Source organism: Cibotium barometz, chromosome 59 (genome assembly GCF_041138505.1).
Source record: "Cibotium barometz isolate CiBa-2024 chromosome 59, ASM4113850v1, whole genome shotgun sequence".
Classification (NCBI taxonomy): domain Eukaryota; kingdom Viridiplantae; phylum Streptophyta; class Polypodiopsida; order Cyatheales; family Cibotiaceae; genus Cibotium; species Cibotium barometz.
Genome location: NC_141104.1, coordinates 5,475,615 through 5,497,715, shown reverse-complemented (window position 1 = coordinate 5,497,715; position 22,101 = coordinate 5,475,615). Strand labels below are relative to the sequence as shown.

Below are 22,101 nucleotides of genomic sequence, written 5' to 3'. Positions count from 1 at the left end.
TGGTTAATGGACATTCAAAATTTTAAATAAATATATTATGTGCCAACAACATAAATTCATCCATGATATGGATGGTCTTAAACCTTCATCGACAAACGCTCCAATACCTCAGAAGTTCAACCAAAAAAATAAAAGGGCGAGTATATTGTCAATGCTAAATTTCATCAAATTTATTGAATATGATGTATAAAAGATTTTCACTGTTGAGATAATTGAGTCTATCCAAATTAAATTATAATATTCATAGCCTTACACCTTGACAAGGCAATATCTTCAATAAAAAACAAACACATCTTCATTGCAATCGAATTGCAAATATTGACAAAAGAGATAATCAAATGACAGTAAGTTTGGAGTACAATGGCATTTGATTGCTTGATACAATAGTGTAAAGATTTGGCTCGTACAATCCAAAAATTAAACCCATCTAAGCACATTATTTTGGCCAAAGCCTAAGTCTATCTTATGGGCTTTTAGTACAAAATGGCTCCAAACATTCTGCACCCAACAAGTCTTGATATTTGTGTAGATCCCATACTTCAAACTGCATGTTTAAACCTCAGTAATGGTTTCCTTCGACCTGCAGCAACAACTAGTATGGATTAGGTTAAAATTTGATTATACTGTCACTCAATGTTTAATGAAACCAAACATTATCCTACCCATAAACTCAAGTAAGCCTTTTGTAGCCTTGATATGTATGCTTTTGCTGCAACTCCACTTATCAGATGACCACGATCATATCCCAAGCGATTAGCATAAGCAATAGCATGTTGATCACTCAAAATCCTTGTTTTGTAACACACTTTTAACAAGCTTAGCTGGTCTTTGGATAGTAATGGTACTCCAGCTTTGGATGCCAACATTGCTAGATCCTTGCTTATGGATTCTACTTCTCTTTTTTCCCCTCTTGATTGGACATACTTTAGCTTATCACCATACAATGGTGAGTGTGAAGATGCACAAGATGAGTATACCACTTCATCTGAATATTCGTTGAGCTCTTCTCGCAAAAATTGGGAGGTGAATTGGAGCCATTCTTCCAGTACATCTTAAAAATCGATAAATAAATTATGACCATGTGTGATAGGAGATTGACCTAGCTGATTAAGCAAAATAATATACTTAATGTCATTTGTATTATTTAGATATAAAAGGTAGGGTAGAAGGTCATTGCACAGTACGTAGTCATGCCCTCCTTGAAAACTTTCAGGGAAGAGACAGTTGTCTTTTGGATTAACACATCCCTTGAAAGGGCTATCATCAACAATAAGCAATGTATTCTTCTTATTGCAAATATCTTGGCACTGATTCCAAACCTTGAGTAAAGGTTTAAACATAGCCTCAACAGTAGGCTTATCTGGCCTATACACTTTTCGAAGATTATGGATATAACATTCTTCTTGTCTCCACACCATAAAGAAATGATATTTCTTATGTGCATACTGTTCAAGAGTGTTTACATAGGCACAAACATTCTTGTGTAGCATGGTGGACCAAATACCAACATGAAAGTACTGGCAAATCTCATCCAAAAATTCAAAACACCCGGGGTGAATAACAACTATGGTGCGACCAATATCAATTCGAATACAATTTGTTTGTGGATGCCTCTTCTCTTCCTTGTTGAGTAAAACTCCATTAAGATCAAGTATAAGTGCATGTTTCTTTATGGTGATTGCACGAGGAATATTTTCTGCATACGATACAAAAGAATGATAACACTTTAATGTGTTTACATACTTAACACTTTAATGTGTTTACATACTTAACAATGTTAAAACAAGTGATTTTATATTATCAATGAGAGCTAATTACAACAAAACATCCACAAGTTTACTTTCGTTTCATGCTCCCATACTCATCTATGATGATGGCTCCTAGACTTGATTGCATTTCCCTATTGATTGGTGAAGATTGAAATACTAATCTATCTCCATCTCTCTCAAAAGAATATAAACTTCCTAGAGGCCTACTCTTTTGTGTATCAGAACGTAGCTCCTCAACACGTTGCTCTATTTCTTGCGCACTTAACTTGTGATTGTTAGAAGCAGCTGTACCTGCAAAAACAACTCTCGCTGAGAAACATAATAAATCATCTTAAATAACATCCTATTGAAAAAGATCTACCTTTAGTTTTCTTAGCACCCTCTGCCACGCAGAGTCCTTGATTTCAACTATTCTCTCTTTATTCGTAGCATATGTAGCCTCGTCAATTTCTTCAACACCCTCTGTCCCATAGAATTCTTGATTTCAACTATTTTCCCTTTATTCGTAGCATATGTAGCCTCATCAATTTGTTCGACAATCTCTTCTTGTCTCTCCTTGGTTGCAAAAGTCTCTTGAAGCTCTTCATTAACTTTATCTTTATTCTCACTAACCTCAACATTAACTTGCAAATCAAGAATGTCCTTAGTCTCTTTAGTCCTATCACTTGAAGATATTTGCAAAGCTGAATCATCGATGTGATCTACCTCCACCATGTTGTCTTCATTATTTCTAGCATTTGAATCATGAGAGTTGATCTCTCTAGTAGGACTTTCATGATGATGTTCTAGTTGAGCAATGTTATCTTCGTCTTTCCCTTCTTTGTATATATTTGTAAGATTAAAATAAAATGCTATTACTTTTAGGATTTAAATAATACACCAAGGCTAATACAATACTAGTCATTTTTATATCTACACATATACTTTGTATCCAAACTTAGATTACTCAACATTGAGTGATGTACCATAATGAATTAGGAACCATATTACCTGCCAAGACTTTCATATAAGGGTCAAACTTGAGTTTGAGCCTCACTTACAAGGACAAAGTAAAGATCGCTCAACTTGAGATTGTGCCTTGTGTTGGAAGACATCCCCAAGGTTGGACATAAGTGGACGTACGGCTCAAACTTAAGTTTGAGCCTCACTTACAAGGGCAAAGTAAAGATCGCTCAACTTGAGATTGTGCCTTGTGTTGGAGGACATAAGTGGAGGTACGGCTCAAACTTAAGTTTGAGTCTCACCGCTACACTAGGATATGGAGTAAGTGTAATTTCTTAATAGTAAGTGTGCGTCATCATTTGTATTAGGCTCAAACTTAATTTTGAGCCTCACTGCTACACTAGGATATGGAGTAATTTCTTAATAGTAAGTGTGCATCATCATTTGTACCAGACGTTGGCATGAAATCAAGGATAATTAGAATAGAAATATTCACTTTAATAGAAAAATGTTAAAAGTGAATCCAAAAAAGCCAATGTATTAATCAAAAGACTAATAATTATTTCAGCAAATCCACACTTTGAACAAGACCTATGTGGATAATTAGAATAGAAATATTCACTTTAATAGAAAAATGTTAAAAGTGAATCCAAAAAAGCCAATGTATTAATCAAAAGACTAATAATTATTTCAACAAATCCACACTTTGAACAAGACCTATGTTAATATTAGGTTGTTGATAAGCTCCTTTCAATGATCACCATTCGTTGTACATTCATAAGCACTATCAGTGCACTTTTCTACCTTTCTTTGGTTGAGAGCTTGATGGGCTATGAGCATGGAAAGCCTTGTTGACATATGTATCCCCAATCTTCTCAACGGCCATAGCAATCCCAACATTTGAAGCTTCCATGGCTTTTGCAGTATCCAATATATCATCAACATTCCCACCTTCATCATCATTTTTATGCCTTCCAATATCTTCAAAATTGTCTTCGGCATCCTCATTGAATAGAGCATCATTCCCTTGGTCCTCTTCATTCCTTTGCCCTGCATCTTCAAAGTCTATAGCATCCCCAACTTCTTTATCATCATCTGTGTCATTTTTGTTGTCAATATCATCACCTTCGTCTTTCTCCTCTGTACTTGGCGGGTCGTCAATGTGAAGATTTTGAAGGTTCTCTTTTTTTGCTTCATCTAGTGTTTGCTTTTTTGTGCCGCCAGGCTTGCACCACACCACTCTTGCAAGGACGGGTGACCGTCTAAAAGAGCAGAGCACTTTGATTCTAATGCCATCGCTTCCAAATCATCTTTGCATAAAGCAATACATCGTCTCTTCTTTAGCAAGCTCTCCTCTAGCACAACTCCACCACAATATATCTCTACAAGTTACAACATAGCTGTGTTCGCGGGATAAAACCTAATGATGAGACCGTTAATAAAGCCTTTGTCTATGAATTCTCTATTTTGGCCACTAGAGCCTGAGATGAATACATTTTTTGTGAGAACCTTATCAATGGCCTCAAACTTGTCAACCTTGCTGATGAAAAGAATAAGAGTTTCAATCTCAACTATTCCAGATGTCCAGGCATCATCTTTTTGTGTGTGGATCACGCCAAATTCATAGTGCACCTTTGTTGACTGGCTAGAAATCCCTTCGATAAGCATTCCAATGGTGATGAAATCAACAAAACACACAAGAATATATTCATATTGTGAGTTTAGTGTGTTCAAAGCAAGTGCCAACTTGGAGAAAAATTCTGACGAGACCTGCTCCTTTGTACCATGTAGGTCCATGATTGCCAGTTGAAATGGTACATGCTCTTCACTACAGAAGGCTATAATCTTTGTCATATCAAAACCCACCTCCCTAATTGTCCAAGGAATAGACTCTTGTTGAGATACAATACCCATAGATGCTCTATATAGGTGATTGAGTAAACTTACTACACTTTTTTGGAAGAAGTGAAGGATTTTTTTTTGAACGATTGAGAGTCCCTAACAAAGGAATGGCTGTAGCACCTCAATTGATTATACTCATACTCCCCTAGCTTATATGTCTCACACACTTGTTCCCAAGTCATATTTTCCCTTGTTAGATCAAAACAGAAGGCGATTATTGCATCTTTGAGCACTCGATCTGTTTTTAGCTTCCAAGCCATCTCCTCCATATCCATTCTTTGATGAGTTTGATTTCCCTTCTTAAGCAATATTCTATTGTCAAGAAGTGATGTTTGAATGTCCAAAACTTCAGTCTTTTGAAGGCCTAAAATGCACCTAAACAACGTTGGGCCTAGCGTGACTGTTCCTGGTGCCTGCTGAATTTGCCCACTCTTCAAAGTTGGAAGTTTGAGATGTTGATCAAGACCTTTAGTTTGAGTTTTGCCCTTTGTATTTGGTAGCAAGCCTTTTGCATATAGCCTCATGATCTTAACCCAATTCTGCCATACATCATCATCACATAGAAGCAAGTGTAAATCATTTTTGACAAAATTCTTATGTAGTGTGTGCTCTGTGGCCTGCAAAGTTGCAAAGTCAAAAGTTAGCCCTCTTACTATAGATATCACAAAATATTAGGAGGAATCATGCATCTATGGGTTTTCAATCATTTGGAGCTTATGCTCAAATTATGCTCAAACTGGAGTTTGAGCCTTACTTGCTAGTGCTAAACTAGTATATAATGGTGATGCTCGATCTTAGGTTTGAGCGTCACCTCCGTATGCAAATCTAGCACTTGCAAGTGAGGCTCCAACTTAAGTTCGAGCCATAATTAGATATGCAAGTGCTACACCATCACAGAGAGGTGAGGCTTGAAGTTCAATTTCAAACCAAACTATTAAGTTTATGCAGTTTGAGAAGAAGCCTCACATGCATCTTTCTTATGCTACTGCTATACTTGAAACCATAGATCCGTAAAAGATATTATGAAAAGTAAAGAAGAAGTAATGTATGTCTATGATTTACCAAGATATAGCAAAGAATCAAAAGATATGTCTATGATTTACCAAGATATAGCAAAGAATCAAAAGAGTACATTCCAAGACTCGTCCATCTTGGGTTGATTGACACTAGGTAAAGGTTTACTAGGACGACCGTTTGCATGCCATTGTGCTCGAACTTGTAGAAGTTGATCGAGGAATGGCTCCTTTTGCATTGACTTTGCAACAGATAAATTTGCATCCTTGGAAATGTCACGAGAAATCTTGGGCGGGCAATTTACAATTATCTTTGATCTCCTGAATCTAAATTGCTGACGCAGTTGAGGGGTCACTTTAGCCATATTTAGAGCCTGCAAGCTTTTTGCAGTACTAATGGAGTGTTGATCAGAGATAATCCAATATTCAATTTTATGAATATCTTCTTTTGTGAGTTTATTAAGGGGTTGTTTTGTAGCACGATTACAGGGCATCAAAATTGCAAGTATCTCCTCTTGCTTTGGGTCCTCAATAAAGTCTTGGGTCAAAATACGAACCCAATCCTTATTTAACCTTCTATACACATAGTTTGAAGGAGTAGGATAACATTTCATCACATCAATGCTGAAGACCTCATTTAGACCAAAGGGATAATATCCCTTCTTTATTTCTAATGAGATCATTGCTTTGCTTTCGTTGTTTGGAGTCTCAACCTCCATCAGATGCATCTATCTCCTTTGAACCACTTGCTGGTTTTGTCCCCTTTGCCTCTTTGAAGAGATTTCTTGAACCTTTGTAGAGTGCTTTGCCTTTCTCTTCTTTGCAAGTGCTTGCTCCTCTTCTTGCACCTGAGAGCCTGCCATGTCTTTAGCTACTATTGTGCTTACATCAAGGACTTTTGTTTTGTCACCCTCCTTTTTATGTTTTGAAGAAGTTGCACCAGCATTTCTAGATGCTTCAAGTGCACTCTTCACTATGGCCCTGCCTTTTTTCTCCACAATTTTCCTAACTTGAGTGGTTGTTTTCTCCTTTTCAGGTATGGACTTTTTTCGTGAATCCAAAGCCTTCTTTGCATGCCTCACCGCTTTCACCAGGTCCTCCACATTATCCACCCCTGAGTCTTCTTGATTGGAAAAGTCAATGATCTTCAATCCTAGCTTTCCAATAGAATTGTCCTTTCCTAGTTTACTGCCAGTCATGTCTGCTAGGTGAAAAGTGTCCAATGATAAGCAAAACTTATTTGCTTTTGTAGTTTCTCCTTCTGGCAATACATTGCATGTGAGGCATGGGTTTGCTCTTGCATCCACATCATCCTTAGCGCCTACCACAATCCCCATATCTCCATATGATGTATCACCTTGAGACAGAAACAAATGGAGGACTCCTTTGAAGTTTGCACTAGCATCGTAGCTATCCACAAACCATTTTACTCCTTCTTTGTTACTCAATTTGAAGGTTTAGGAGTGACACTTTTAGCTTGAGTTGTTGTTTCGAGAGTATCCAGAGTAAAGATTGGTGCACCATGTGGTTGCGAGGTAGCGGGCGCTTTGTTAGCTTCCATTCCTATGAAGCACAAAAAAAGTTTCAAAACGGATTTAAATGCTACATATCAAACCAAAACCTATAAAACTTAAGAAACTTAATGCATGCTACAGTTATTGATGCTTCACTTAGTTTTCTTGAATAGCGGGGACCTCACTTGCATTTACTTAATCCATATAGAAGCTCAACTTAAGTTAGCGGAGCCTAGATCCAAGTTATGCACTCATATGCTAGGGGTACGCTAGCATAGAGAGGCAAGGCTCAAACTCAAGTTTGAGCCTTAAGGCGAAGTTCCATGTATGGGAGGCTTGAACTTAAGCTGGAGTCTAGATCCAAGTTGTGCACTCATATGCTAGGGGTATACTAGTATATTAGAGCCTTAAGGCCAAGTTCCATATAGGGGAAACCCGAAATTAAGCTAGAGTCTAGATCCAAGTTGTGCACTCATATGACAGGGGTACACCAACATATAGAGACAAGGCTCAAGCTCAAGTTCGAGCCTTAAGGCCAAGTTTTATGTAGGAGAGGCTCGAACTTAAGCTGGAGCCTAGATCCAAGTTGTGCACTCATATGCTAGGGATACGCTAGCATAGATAGGCAAGGCTCGAACTCAAGTTGGAGCCTTAAGGCCAAGTTCCATGTAAAGTTAAGCATGGAGAATGAGCCTTAACACATAAGTTCCATGTAGGGGAGGTTCGATCTTAAGGTGGGGTCTATATCAAGTTGTGCACTTAGATGCTAGGGGTGCACTAGCATGGAGCACAAAGGCTCAAACTCAAGTTCGAGCCTTGAGGCCAGAGTACACTAGCATGGAGAACAAAGGCTCAATCTAAAGTTCGAGCCTTAAGGCCGGTGTACACTAGCATCGAGAGCAAAGGCTCCAACTCAAGTTCGAACCTTAAGGCTGGTGTACACTAGCATGGAGAACAAAGGTTCAATCTGAAGGAGCAAAGGCTCAAACTCAAGTTCGAGCCTTAAGGCCGGGGTACACTAGCATGGAGAACGAAGGCTCGATCTGAAGTTCGAGCCATAAGGCCGAGGTGCACTTGCATGGAGAGCAAAGGCTCAAACTCAAGTTCGAGCCTTAAGGCGGCCGGGGTACACTAGCATGGAGAATGAAGACTCAATATGAAGTTCGAGCCTTAAGGCCGGGGTGCACTAGCATGGAGAGCAAAGGCTCAAACTCAAGTTCGAGCCTTAAGACTGGGGTGCACTAGCATGGAGAGCAAAGGCTCAAACTCAAGTTCGAGCCTTAAGGCCGGGGTGCACTAGCATGGAGAACGAAGGCTCAATCTGAAGTTCGAGCCTTAAGGCTGGGGTGCACTAGCATGGAGAGCAAAGGCTCAAACTCAAGTTTGAGCCTTAAGGCCGGGGTCAGGGATTTTATATTCACGTGATCACAAAATTTTTCTTGTTAATAACATGTGTGAACATGTTATTAACATGTTCACATGTTAACATGTTCACAAAAAAGCCGGTGGCAAGCGACCTGGTAACCGGGAAAAATCCCGCCGGGCTTTTGATATACCCCGGCGGGCCCGCCGGGCTTATGCTTTACTCGGCGGGCCCCGGCGGGGTCGTCACATATCCCGGCGGGGTACATTTTTCTATATATATGGGCCCGGGGGGCCCTTTGGGATTTCATTGCTGACAGCATACACAGGTAATAAAAACTTGTGTGTGTGTGTTTGTGTGTGTGTTTGTGTATGTGGGTGTGTTCGTGCGGGCAGCCGCCCACTGTCGCAATGCGCGGCAAGATGTGGGTGGTCCGCCACACGAGGGATGTGTGTGTGGGTGAGTTCGTGCGGGCAGCCGCCCATTGTCGCAATGCGCGGCAGGATTTGGGTGGCCCGCCACACGACTGGTGTGTGTGTGTAAGGCCATTCTTCGGAATGGTGCTTACCCTGGGGCACTTAGTCGGTAACGCGGCTAGTCTGTGTCCTATGGTAAGTATGGCACGCCGTAGCGGTACTAGTCGGTAACGCGGCAAGCATAGTATCGTTATGGCGATGTCACCTTCCCTTCCCTTCCCTTTGTCAAATGCGGACATATGGTCGGTAACGCGGCCAGTGTGTGTTCGTATCCTATTGGTATTCCCATAGAATCGGGCGGCATTTTGTCGTTAACACGGCAAGTTGGTGTCGTCCGCTAGTGCATAAAATGTTTTTTGCATATTGCGGCATTTGATCGTTAACGCGGTCGAAAAAGTGTCGTAAATTTGCTTGTGTATTTCGGCATATGATCGTTAACGCGGTCGAATAAATGTCATAAATTTGTTTGATTTGACTTGTATTGTTTTTATTGTGTTTGATCCATGCGATACTTGGTTGCTAACGCGGCATTAGTATTTCATGGATCAAAGTTTACATCATATTGTCTAACCGTTTTATTTTATAATATCGTGATTCGTAACTCGAAAAATATGAATCTCTCTTCTTACCCCCCTCTCTCTCATGATACACTTCACAACTCTTTCTCTATCTCTCTCATGATTCACTTCACAACACGATAGATGTGTAGATAATGATTTTTTTTCTCTCTTAAAATATACATACTTCTTAATAATTTCCTTTTTCTCCCTCTATTTACTTAAAAATTAAAACAATACATTATTTTTCTCTTTAGGAACTCCCAAAAACATTAAAAATGTGATTTAATGTTTCTTCTCTCTATCTGTCACAACTCTCTCTTCCTCTCCTCTCTCTCTCTCTCTCTCATGATACACTTCACAATTCTCTCTCTCTCTCTCGCAATGATACACTTCACAACTCTTTCTCTCTCTCTCTCATGATACACTTCACATCTCTCTCTATCACGATAGGTATGTAGATGAGGAGTGCTTTAGGATTACAAAACATTATTTTTCTCTCTTCAGGAACTCACAAAACTATAAAAAATATCATTTAATGTTTTCTCTCTCTATCTGTCACACCTCTCTCTTCCTCCCCCTCTCTCTCTCTCTCTCTCTCTCTCTCATTCGATAATGTATACACTTCGTAAGTAATAATGCGCTTGTTGCGGTTGTCTCACGTTCGATAATGTATTGCATGATGTTGAGTTCAGTAATGTTTGATATATTCTGTTTTTGTTTGTTCATTGATAAGTAATGATACACTTATTGCTGTTTTCTCACGTTTGATGATGTATTGGATGATATTGAGTTCATTAAAATTATTTGATATTCCGTTTTTGTATGAACATTGACGATATTGATATACTTGTTGCTGTTCTCTCACGTCTGCTTGATGTTTATTTCAGTAATGTTTGATATTTTGTTTTTTTATGTTTAGTGTTATTTGCTAGATTTACGAAGACGATCAACATGCTTACTCCCGAAGAGCGCAAAATTGTTCTGCGAGCAATTCGCGTTGAAGCGGTCATCACAGTATCACAATGTACTGATGATGTCGTCAAGAAGATCAACGAGTCTGAGATACTCATGCGAGATCTCATAGACCAAATATGGGAAAATGCACAGCGGCGGCTTCGAAGCGGAGGCAACGCTGAGCTGCTGGATAGACAGAAGATAGCAGATTTCAACCATCAGCACATAACACGAACCATTTTGGGGAGCATGCGAGTAGCGTGCAGTGATCTTCGAGATGCTGCCCCGCCTGAAGCCAACATGCAACGTCTACAGTTATGGGACGTTGTATGGAGCGAGCAGAGGGCCAAGAGCAAGCGCATGAAGGCGTTGGATGCAGAGTCCCTTCCCAAAAGAGTGCGAATTGCCCAAGACGTCGCTGCAACGTCCAGTCAGGCAGATGCAAGTGGTACAGGTGTCATTAATCGTACCATCTACAATTCTATGTGCACACATCTTATTGGCATCCCGCACGAAGCTCTTCCCGAAGGACGAACAATAGGGTCCGGTGTGTTTGGAACAGTAAAAGAGTATGCAATTAAAGGCATATCATTTTTACCGGAGCACATCACTTTTTGCGGAAAGCACTACAAAGGAGAAGGCAGCGCGAAGTTCGAGAGCTTCCAGGCAGAGCAGGGTATGCAAGTGCTACATCCATCGATTGTCCGATGCATTGCCTTTACAAAAGAGGCTCCTTGGATCACAATTTTCCCGTACTTTAATGGCGGCGCTCTTGGTGATACTCTACTGAAGGTTCCCTTCAGATTCAGTGAGTTCACCAGAGCCATTTTTCGTTTGGATCGAGGATGGAGACAACCGCCGCCTGATAATATCCCTTTAGGTCATCTAGAACTTTCAAAAATAAAAGAGGTAGTAATAAACATGCCACATATTATGCATGCCCTAGTGGAAGGTGTAGCGGCAGCGCATATGGCAGGTATTGTACATACCGACCTACATCCTTTTAATGTAGTGTTGGATTATACAAAAGAGCTAAAGCCACGCATAGGTATTATCGATTGGGGATTGCTGCTGAGAGCGCCCAAAAAACGGGTGTCTCTCAATTTTGTTTATGAAGCAGACAAGAACCCCGAGAAGGTGGCACAGGCAGTCTCCCACGCAGACAGAGAGCGAAATAAACGGCCGTGGATAGCCCCAGAGCTTTATGATCCATTTTTGGCAGATGCATACACTCCGGCATCTGATGTTTTTGCCTTGGGATATTTATTACAAACTTTATATGACTTTTGGAAGAAAGTGCAAGAGTTGTGGATGGATAATAGTTCCCATGACAAAGTTACCATGGATACTATTATTCATAGAGTCAAAAATTGGATGTTTCTGCCTAATCGCGATGAGCGAAAATCAATTTTGCAAGTAGTTGAATTTTTTAGGTCACTAAATACTGACCCTACGAGGGCACAGCGTCCTCTTGTAGAGCTATCGGTGGCATTCACCCCGACTTTGTAATGATACAATATCAAGAGATGAAGTTTCAGGAATTTGAGAATTTGATGTGTCCAATGTTTCAAAATTTTGTTTCTCTTCAAAATTTATTGTGTCCAATGTTTCAAAATTTTGTTTCTCTCTTCATTGGGTCTTTGCAATATCTCTCTCCTCTTCTGGTGTTTAAGTTTATGTTTTCTCTTTAAAATTTGATGTGCGAGCATTGTTTGAAGTGTTTTTGGAGTCAAGTGGATATTTCTCATCGAGTCTTTGCAATACATATCTCCTCTCGTTGTGTTTGACTTCAAGATTTTGAGAGCAATGGTCAATTTATCTTACGTTGATCTTTACAGTTCATTAAAATCCTAATGTCATTTACGTTCATGCAGATATGGAGCAAGCGCAAGCGAACGAGCATCAGGAGTTAGCCAAGAAGGCATACGAGAGAATGAAGGCCCTTGCACATGGCCTGACAGCCCGCGAAGCTACAAGAACAGCGTGCAGATTATCGAAATGGACAAATCCAACTTATGCCCAATGGAAAGACATAAACAAACGGGTAACCACAGAGATGATAAAGGCAATATGGCCATGTCCAGATGGCGAGATAAAGAAGGGAAGATGGAAGATTTCTCGTTGCACTAACAATGATATCAAAGCTAATGCCGAGCGCATTTTCTTGGAGGTGTACGGCCGTCCTCTCCATAACGCCGACGCTCCACTGTATTTTGCTAAAATGCTATATGCTCACTTTGTACTGGAAACTCCAGTGGACTTCGCCTCCAGAGAGGCCACTGTCAACACCCACGACATACGTGAAGAGACAGTTACATTCACAAGAGAAGAACTTGCTCTTATGGTGGAGGGCGCCGGACTGGAGCTAAACCAGGTCAAAGAAAGCTTAGGGGCACAGCTAGCAGAGAAGGAGAAAGAAGCTGACCGATTAACTCAAGCGTCAACTCCTCCCCCGGCCAATAGAGGAATTCAAGAGCAGCTAACAAAGATCAGCCAAGACGTGCAAAGCATCTCTTCACGTATTGCTCCTGTGCGCCAAGGAAACCACATCTCTCATTTTTTGATACATCCTGATCTTGTGGGAGTTTCTGCTGAGGCTACAAGTTCCTCCACCCCCCAATGTCCTGTATGTTACAAAGTATTCGATGGGTGGAGCGGCCAGTATATATTACCATGTGGACACTACTACCACTTAATATGTTTAGTGAGACAAATGCAAAATACTTCCACATGTGCATTGTGCAGTGTCCCAATAAATCAAGGTATTTATACAGTGTTCGGCATGGCTAGCGAATATAAACCACCAGGACCTTTAGATGCAACTCCTAGTGCAATTCGCAATTTATTTCAAGATGAGAGCTAAGAAAAACAAATTCTACTTTTGTATTGATAATTTCTCCAAATATGATCATTTGTACAAGTACTTTTTATTAAATTAATGAAGTGACTTCTTCCTCCATGTCAGTATCTTGCTCCAAAATTCTTTCACCGTTTACTCTCTCGTCTGCTAAATTAAGCTCATCTAAGTCAATGTCTAAATTGTCTTCTATCTCAAGGGTGGTGCACAACGTACGTCCAACATCAAAGTTCTCGTCTACATCTTCACAATTGTACATCCATCTGGGCATATCTTCTTCATACTCTTCGCTTTCGATGTCTCGCAAGATCTTTTCATTGCAGTACATGTAAACAAGTTTATCTGCTCGATCCGCAAGAAGTCGATTGCGAATAGTACTATGAATATATTTATACATGCTCCAGTTTCTTTCTGAGCCTGAGTTTGAAGAGCACTGACTTAGAACCTTCATCGCAAGGTTGCGCAATAAAGCATAATGCTCACCACCATTCATCATCCACCACTTCCATGCAGGTTGCTCTTTAGCCATTTGTTGAACAAGGGAGTTGGAAAATAAACCCTCTTTCAACCGAAATGAGGTCATCTCCTTTATGCACTGTACATGATCATCATCATTATTATAGAAAGTGTTTACCACTTTATAAAAATCTTGCACCACCTCAACGTTGGACATCAAATCCATATTCCAATATTCAGGATCTAACATGTAAGCAGCACTGTGCAGTGGTGAATGCGCTCCAATCCATCTAGCATGAAAGTACTTCAACAGAACTTTTCTTTGTCTACTAGAGAATGGTACACGCCATTGCTTCTCCACCACTGAATGCTCTAATTTCTCAGGACACTCCAAACTCCGCTGGACAGTCCACCATTGCATCCATGCTTTCCCGAGATTAGGCGCTCTTTGATCAAGGCTTCGTACAGCATACATAACAGGCATCATTACATGGTATGCATCCATCACACTGTTCCACCAACTTCTTCTCGTAAGCGCTGCCTTCAAGACTTTGATTTTCTCTTTCACTTTTTCAAGTTGAGTGCTCTCCCAGTCATGAAATGCCATGCATGTAAATGTTTCACAAACTGCATCTTTATTTCTAAGAAGAGACTCAAAAGTGTAAAAGTGAGTGCAAAACCTAGTCTCCGCTGGAAGCTTTAACATAACTGACATGCGAGGTCGAAACATATCCAAAACTCTCTGTCTCTTGAGCATGAATTTCACAAGCTGGCGAGCAGTGTCGACGATTGAGGCAAACCATTTGGTATCATCAGATTTATACCAATCTTTTAATACAAGATTCAAACTATGAGTATTACAGCCTACCGGAAAAATATGTGGATATTGTCGCTGTAGGATTCTGGATGCATTTTTACAATTTTTTGCATTGTCCATGACGACTTGGACTACATTTTTGGCACCCACTTCCTCTATCACAGTGCTAATAACTTGAGCAATGTAAGCCCCAGTTTTGATTGAACCAGCTGAATCCACGGCACGGATGAAAGTCTCACCTCTAGGTGAAATAACCATTACATTAATTAATGGTTTTCTTTGCACATTAGACCATCCATCACTTACTATACTACATCCAGAAAGCTCTATATTGCTAAGAATAATTCTTTGTACACGTTCTTTTACCTGCGCATAACATTTCTCTAATAGATCATTTCGCATAGCATGGTACGTAGGCGGTGAAAACCCTGGTCCAAACTCACCAATTTTCTTCCATGCTCTCTTCCAATGCTCACTGTCCACCATCATCATAGCACTCCCAGAAAAGTAAATCGCTTCAGCAAGGACGAGTTGTGCATCATCGAGTCGACCTTGACGTAGGCTTTCTTGCAATGAAGTTTGACGCATGGGTATATTTCCTACGTCAAAGTTTTGCTTGCAAGAAGATGCACTGGGTAGATTACTTTCTGGCTGCATATTGCCGTTCGGGGTACAAGTAGGCGATGTAGCGGGAGTTTGATGATTAGAAGAACAGTGTTCTTGCTGCCTTGATACATTAACGGGAGGAGTGTCATGTTTTCTTGAATCTTTCTTTTGAATTTCTTCTCTTATGCGTTTGGCCACTATAGGTGCAGAGGGGTGGGTACATGACTTTTTCTTCGGTCCGCCTAAAAAGTGTTCTCTTAGTCGAGGCGCCCCACCTGATTTTACTGCATGGCATAGCTTACACTCCCAATCTATGAATCGATCACCAACGTTAATTGCATATTGCCACTCTATCCCAGGTGCCTTTTTTTTCCTGCTATTTGAAATTTGGACTCTATTGGAGGTACCACTGGATCCAACATTGTCCTCCATCTCAACAAATAGCCTATTCAACCAAGCATATAACAATGAATACACAAATGAAAAAACAACAAATCACTCACGTATAACAAAACATACATCTGCAGACAAAGTACTTCGAAACTATCTTGACAAATACAAAAGATCATCACATAACACAAAACTATTTCAAACTATCTTGCAAGGTCTTACTACAAAACTACTTCGAAACTATCATGCACATTGCACTCCCAATGAAGGATGCCTTTTGTACCCAATTAAGGATACTTTACACAATCAAAGATCTATGCTTGCCCAATACTCTAGTATAGGACAATAGACCTTCTCTAACATTCACAAAAAAAATCAAAGATCTATGCTTGCCCAATACTCTAGTATAGGACAATAGACCCTTGTCTACTCTAAACTATATCAAGTATCAAGAACCAATACAAGCCCCTAAGCAGGACTCTTGGCTCCATCAAACCATTCATAAAGCAGAATGAGGTAGATTACGTACGTGGCTCAAATGCAAAGCTGAATGACTCCAAATTTGTCCCTAAATCTCCGCAAGTATTAGCTACGAACCACACCCTGCCCCCAGTTCAAAGAACTAAGGACGAGTGGCCCAATAGCCTTAGGAGTGCCTACAAGGAAAGACGACAGCCCTAAAATAAGGACGTTCTTCCCAAGAGGACACTTCTAGCAACTCGAGAGCTCTACAAGTACTTTGAGGAGAGATATCGCGCCCCCAAAACAAGGACTATCTTCCCAAAAGTTGTACGACGGGTGTCGGGCAGTGTTTACATACAGAATAATATCCCGCCGGTTTTTTTCTTTTCCCGGAGGGCCCGCCGGGCTTTTAGCTTTCCCAGCGGGCCCGCCGGGAAAACCTCATACCCCGGCGGGCCCGCCGGGAATGGTAAAAGCCCGGAGGTATTATTGGAATAGTGGGTTCCGGCAGGTCATTTCTCAGGTCGTGTGAATATACATTGTGATCACAAGTTTTAATATGTTAACAATAGGTTTTGTTAACGTGATCACGAAATTGTGAAGACGTTAATGAAATCCCTGGCCGGGGTACACTAGCATGGAGAACGAAGGCTCAATTTGAAGTTCGAGCCTTAAGGACGGGGTGCACTAGCATGGAGAGCAAAGGCTCAAACTTGAGTTTGAGCCTTAAGACCGGGGTGCACTAGCATGGAGAGTAAAGGCTCAAACTCAAGTTCGAGCCTTAAGGCTGGGGTACACTAGCATGGAGAACGAAGGCTCAATATGAAGTTCGAGCCTTAAGGCTGGGGTGCACTAGCATGGAGAGCAAAGGCTCAAACTCAAGTTTGAGCCTTAAGACCGGGGTACACTAGCATAGAGAGAGCAAAGGCTCAATCTTAAGGCCGGGGTGCACTAGCATGGAGAGCAAAGGCTCAAACTCAAGTTCGAGCCTTAAGACCGGGGTGCACTAGCATGGAGAGCAAAGGCTCAAACTCAAGTTCGAGCCTTAAGGTCGGGGTATAAATGGATGTGTGAAGAAACATATGCTCTTCATGGACCTTAAAGAAGAATTTTATGTGTGTCAACAACCTCCGCATTATCACTAGCTCAACACAAATTCTGCATACTCCCCAAATCGCTTTACAACTAGAAGCGATTTGAAAGACAATCGGACTTTGGTTTTTTAATAAGTTATGATGCATCATGGTTTTACAAGGGCTCAAAGTGATGCTAACATATACACACGCACACAGAGTCATGTTACCCATCATGGTCTCAATTGTTGGCATTTATGGAAATGACATAGTTATAGCATAGATGGCATAGTTATAGCGTCCAACTAGGGTAGGAAATTAGAGAGGGCTTAAAAAATGAAATCTCCCAAGTCTTTTCTATGACTGATGGTGTATTGTCTAGGTATCCAAGTTAATAGAAAGTAAATGACAGGAAGTTATTGTATTGTCTAGGTAGCAATGTAACCAATGCAACCATTAGCCTATTGTTGATAGCAAAATTCATTGATTCTATTACTAATGCCTCTACTCTTTTCCAAAAATAATTAACCTCTACTCAAAAAGACAAATAAAAAACTAAAACCATGATAGGTATTTATTTTTTAAAATTAATAATTAGAATTCCCATAGATTCAACTTTATAAAAAGTCATTTATTCAATATTCATGTGATTACAATACCAATGTTCTTGTGATTACATTACCAATATTCTCCTTTTTCCACAAAGGAATATATTGAAGCTTCTCAATGTTCACCTCATTATCAACTTATTAGTATCATCACTTTCACTTTCACTTTCTATAGCAATTTGTTATTATCTTTCACTATCTCTTTACCATGTTAATGTGTTTGCTCTTCATGCATTATTTCAATTGTTTGCTTTTTGGTCTTATATAAATTCTCTAATATTTCATGTGCATTATATCTATACCTTAAATCATCAACTTCATTCACATTACTTCAACCTTTTATTTCCTGTAATGTCCAAGACGGTGTTGACAGGGCTCACCTTAAAATTAGTTGAAACCATAGCCGGTTAATTGGCTGCTTTATTTGTGTCAACAGAGGCACTGAACCATGAGTTATTTCATTCCCAGTTAGGTTGAGCCGTTTCTAATCCCAATTAGGTAGCAAATGTCTTTGGGGTTAAAACTCACACATGCTTCTTCCAAGCCTTCTCCTTCGCCTTTGTCAAGCTCTCCCTCTCCAATGTCCTCCCCGGCTCCAAAGGCTAGATCCGCCATAACTGCCACCTCCTCAATTGATTGTATCTCAACCCTTTGCATCATGTGGCGCTTACTACCCTTTTTATTAATTTGTTCAATATCAACCTTAAAAACAAAGGTTCTCCAACAACCTAATGGGCCCTTTAACTGATTAATAAATTTATTTTTTTAACTCATTTAGGGCCCTTCATTGATACAATCCATAGATGCTTTAACATGCTTGACTTTAAAGCCTCGACAGCTTCTTTAATGACTTCGAAATTATGAAGTGTGTTAAATTGTGTTCAAAAACTACTAGTGGTAAATTTAAACATATTCAAAATTGTGAAGTGTGTTAACGTGTCCAACTAGTAGTGGTAAATTTAAAGATATTTAAACGGTCCCTCCTCATAGTTCTTCTCTTGGTGGTGTTAGTCACAATACACACGAGACATGAGATTGTTTTGCATTAGGATTCCTCTCTGCATCAGGATTAATATGCAGCCAAAATCCTACTTAGTCACATGCAAACCCATCATTTGTTTTGCATGAGGATTTCTGTCTAGATTTGTACATAATCGAGACATGATCTCCCTAAAAGGTAAACTTAGGAGTATCTTGTTTGCACGATTGCGGCAAAAGCAGGCATTTGTACTCCTATAAACAATATTCTAGTCTCTAGATAGGATCCCTATGTTGATTTAAATTAGTATTCCTTAAGAGATACACATATGTGGCAGTCTTCATAACCAAACCAATGCCCCCACAATTCAGCATGAGGAAGCTTGTAAACAAATCCGACAAAGATAAATGAATAAAAGTTGATGGTTGTAATAATAAAAACTCTATCTACAATATTAATTAATTGGTAGTGACTATGAAACACCACTTATTGAAGTACAAATCAAGGCCCAAAGGTCGATCAATCAAGGCCCAGCAAATTGAAATATCTGTGCTTTGTCTTGTGTGTTTTTTCAGACTTTGATCTGTTAGAATACAGGTCATTATTCACACCTTTACTTAAAGAACACACACATTAGCACGTCTATGTGAGCATGGCATGGTTCTCCTCTTTGCTTAGGCCGACTGATCCATATTGGCATGGTACTTAGACTCTCTGATCCATGTTTCCAAAACAAGATTAATGCAATACGATAATATATAAGATATAATAGATGTAAGGAATTGTATTTCTAGCATATAAGATATAATAGATGTAAGGAATTGTATTTCTAGCAGGAGTTGCAGCACCTTAGGTCTCGTATATGTAGATTCCCACGTCGGGAGTGTTTCTGTCCATGTTTTTCTTGTTTTGGAAGCGATGCATCAAGTATTCTTCGTAGAGGAAACCACGATACTTCGGAGGCTGGCCGACGTGGGTGGTGAACTCAGGCATGGGCGACATGTAGGTTTGAGCTCCAGGGGTGCAGAAATACCCAATAGAGTAGCGCGTATCAGCCTTGTTGTTCATCACACGATGAGTGACGCTCTTGTATTTGCCATTGCTCCAGATCTTCACAAGAAGCAATAAAAAGAATCACCAAACTGATCATGAGGTGGGGGGTGTGTGTGTGTGCTCAGCGCGTGCGTTTGCGAGTGTGGGAAGTATAGCACAATTAACCTGCAACATGTCGCCGATGTTGACGATGAGGGCACCTTTGATGGGTTTGACGGTGATCCAACTGTCGTCTTTGAGGACTTGTAGTCCGCTGGCATCGCTCTGGGCGAGCAGTGTGAGTACGTTGCCGTCCTTGTGGGTGGACGTCCCAAACGCATCCTCTCGCTCGCCGGAAGGCGGGTAGCAGAAGATGCTCAATGCGTTGGTCTTCTCCTTGTAGTGGTCGTGCACCTTGTTCTCCGGCAGGCCAAGGCTCTCTGACACCAGCCCCATCACAAAGATGGACGTCTTCTCGACCTCCTCCAAAAACTTCTCCACAGTTGGCCTGCGTCAATAATTACTGGTAAGAATCATCATCCCATTAATACTTAACGATTCCCCTAACGACGTTAACCTCGACCGCCTTCAGTGGCAATTTTACTATATGCTGAAATGATTCATACTAATAAATTATAGTCCCTACATGATGACCTAATTAATCCCCTCATGCACCTAATTAATCCCTTGCAAGGTTAATCCTTGCATGATCACCTAATTAATCCCCTCATGCACTAATTAATCCCCTGCAAGGTTATGCTCCACTAACTTCGCAGCCTTAAGATCCACTCTTTAGTATGCTTAGACTTAACCATCCTTACATTTATAGTCTCAACCAGCTGCCCTCAACTCGTATTCAGAGCAATCAATCAAGCAACCTCCTCCAAATACAGCTGACTTTTATTGGTCATTCATGAATTGATTATAACAACAGTACGAGCAAGGTTAGACGGCTGTTATTGACAATATTAGTAGCTGATTATTTATCAATTAATTATCGGTACAATAGTACTAAATGATACCTGAACTCTCGCGGCTGGCGAGGCCAGATGTTGTACCGGGAGTAACGGTGGACGAGCTCCTGGGAGGTGCTACCTTCGTGGAAGAGAAGGAAGTGCTCCTTGGGGTCGAGCACGCCACGGGTGTAGTCGTCGTTGACGAAGCCGGTAGCCACGGGTGAGGAACCGGCATCTGGGCGCGCCAGGAGTTTCTCTTGGGTGGGCATGGCGAAGAAGCTCTTAGAGATGTTGAAAACACGGTCGAGGAGCTCTGATGGGAGGCCATGGTTAATCACCTGGAAGAAACCCCACTCTTCCGAGGCCTCCCCTATCAAAGCTACCACCTTCTTCCTGCGCGCATCAGCATCAGCTGCACCCAAGCTGGCATCAAAGAGTGGGGAGAGATCGATCACGGGAATGCTCGTAGTCTCATGAGCTACCACCATGATGTTGGGCTAAATTAGTTGCGATTAGCAAGCTAATTAGTGCGGGGCTTGGCGATTAGGTCAATGATCGTAGGGGTTTGTGAGTCTTCAGTACACTGCATGAAGGGAGGAGAATCGCCCTTTTATTTAAGGGCATCTGTGCCCTTTTATTTAATAGCATCTCCCAACCTTAAAACCCGACAAGTCTAAAGGTTGATGCGCTACTACTATTTCTGTTTGTTCCTTGGGGCTTCAGCTCATCTAAAGGTTGATTTGCCTTGAGCTCATTACCAAAAGGAATCTAGCCGTTTCAATGGTTCTCATCCACATTAGTTGGACCTTTCTAAACACCAATAATATTGACCTCTCTAGATGACAAAAGGCGTGGACTTTTTCCTAGTGCCACTAGCTGCACGGCTTACGTACTACTAAGTGCCCCATGTAGACTTTTCTGATCTACTTTGCTTTTGCAAGACTAAAAAGAATAGATGTCATGGTAACAAAACTCCCACTCATTCTCTAAGAAACAATGAAAAACTTCCAACTTGTAAGAATTACAAAGATGTGTTCTTTGCATGTATGTCTCGAGGTGGTGGTATGTATGGCATCAAAAAGACATTTCATTTATTGCTAGATTAGGATGACTACTTTCTTGGACACTAAGGCAATGCTCATATATTTAAAACATAAGTGATTGTTAATTGGGGTAAGAAGCTTAGTTTTAAAAGGGCACACCTCATCAAAATCTTTATACTAGTATAGTTATGAAGAATTTTTGCATGCTATCAACTTTTCCTAACTAAGCACTATACTCACTCTTCACTTAGATATGGATAAAGTTCTCAATGTAGGAAGTTTTAGTGTGAAAAAGAGCAAGTTTTTGCTAAGAAATCTCTCTCTCTCTC

General features: G+C 40.6%; 1 protein-coding gene and 1 pseudogene across 2 annotated transcripts; both read right to left on the bottom strand.

Moving 5' to 3' along the window:
* Positions 1 to 552: 552 nt before the first annotated feature.
* LOC147605407 (uncharacterized) lies at positions 553 to 18,377 on the bottom strand (annotated as a pseudogene).
* Positions 18,378 to 19,183: 806 nt separating this feature from the next.
* On the bottom strand, positions 19,184 to 21,310 carry LOC147605406 (flavonol synthase/flavanone 3-hydroxylase-like). Of its 2 annotated transcripts, XM_086793166.1 has the most exons (4): positions 20,796 to 21,310; positions 19,960 to 20,281; positions 19,590 to 19,851; positions 19,184 to 19,455 (listed from the first exon to the last, which is right to left on the bottom strand). In XM_086793166.1, the coding sequence occupies exons 1-3, from the start codon at positions 21,215 to 21,217 to the stop codon at positions 19,591 to 19,593; spliced, it is 1,005 nt and encodes a 334-aa protein (XP_086649292.1). In that variant the 5' UTR covers positions 21,218 to 21,310; the 3' UTR covers positions 19,184 to 19,455; position 19,590. The 2 variants fall into 2 exon arrangements, with proteins under 2 accessions (XP_086649292.1, XP_086649291.1); XM_086793165.1 differs by having other exon boundaries at positions 19,184 to 19,851.
* Positions 21,311 to 22,101: the final 791 nt, after the last annotated feature.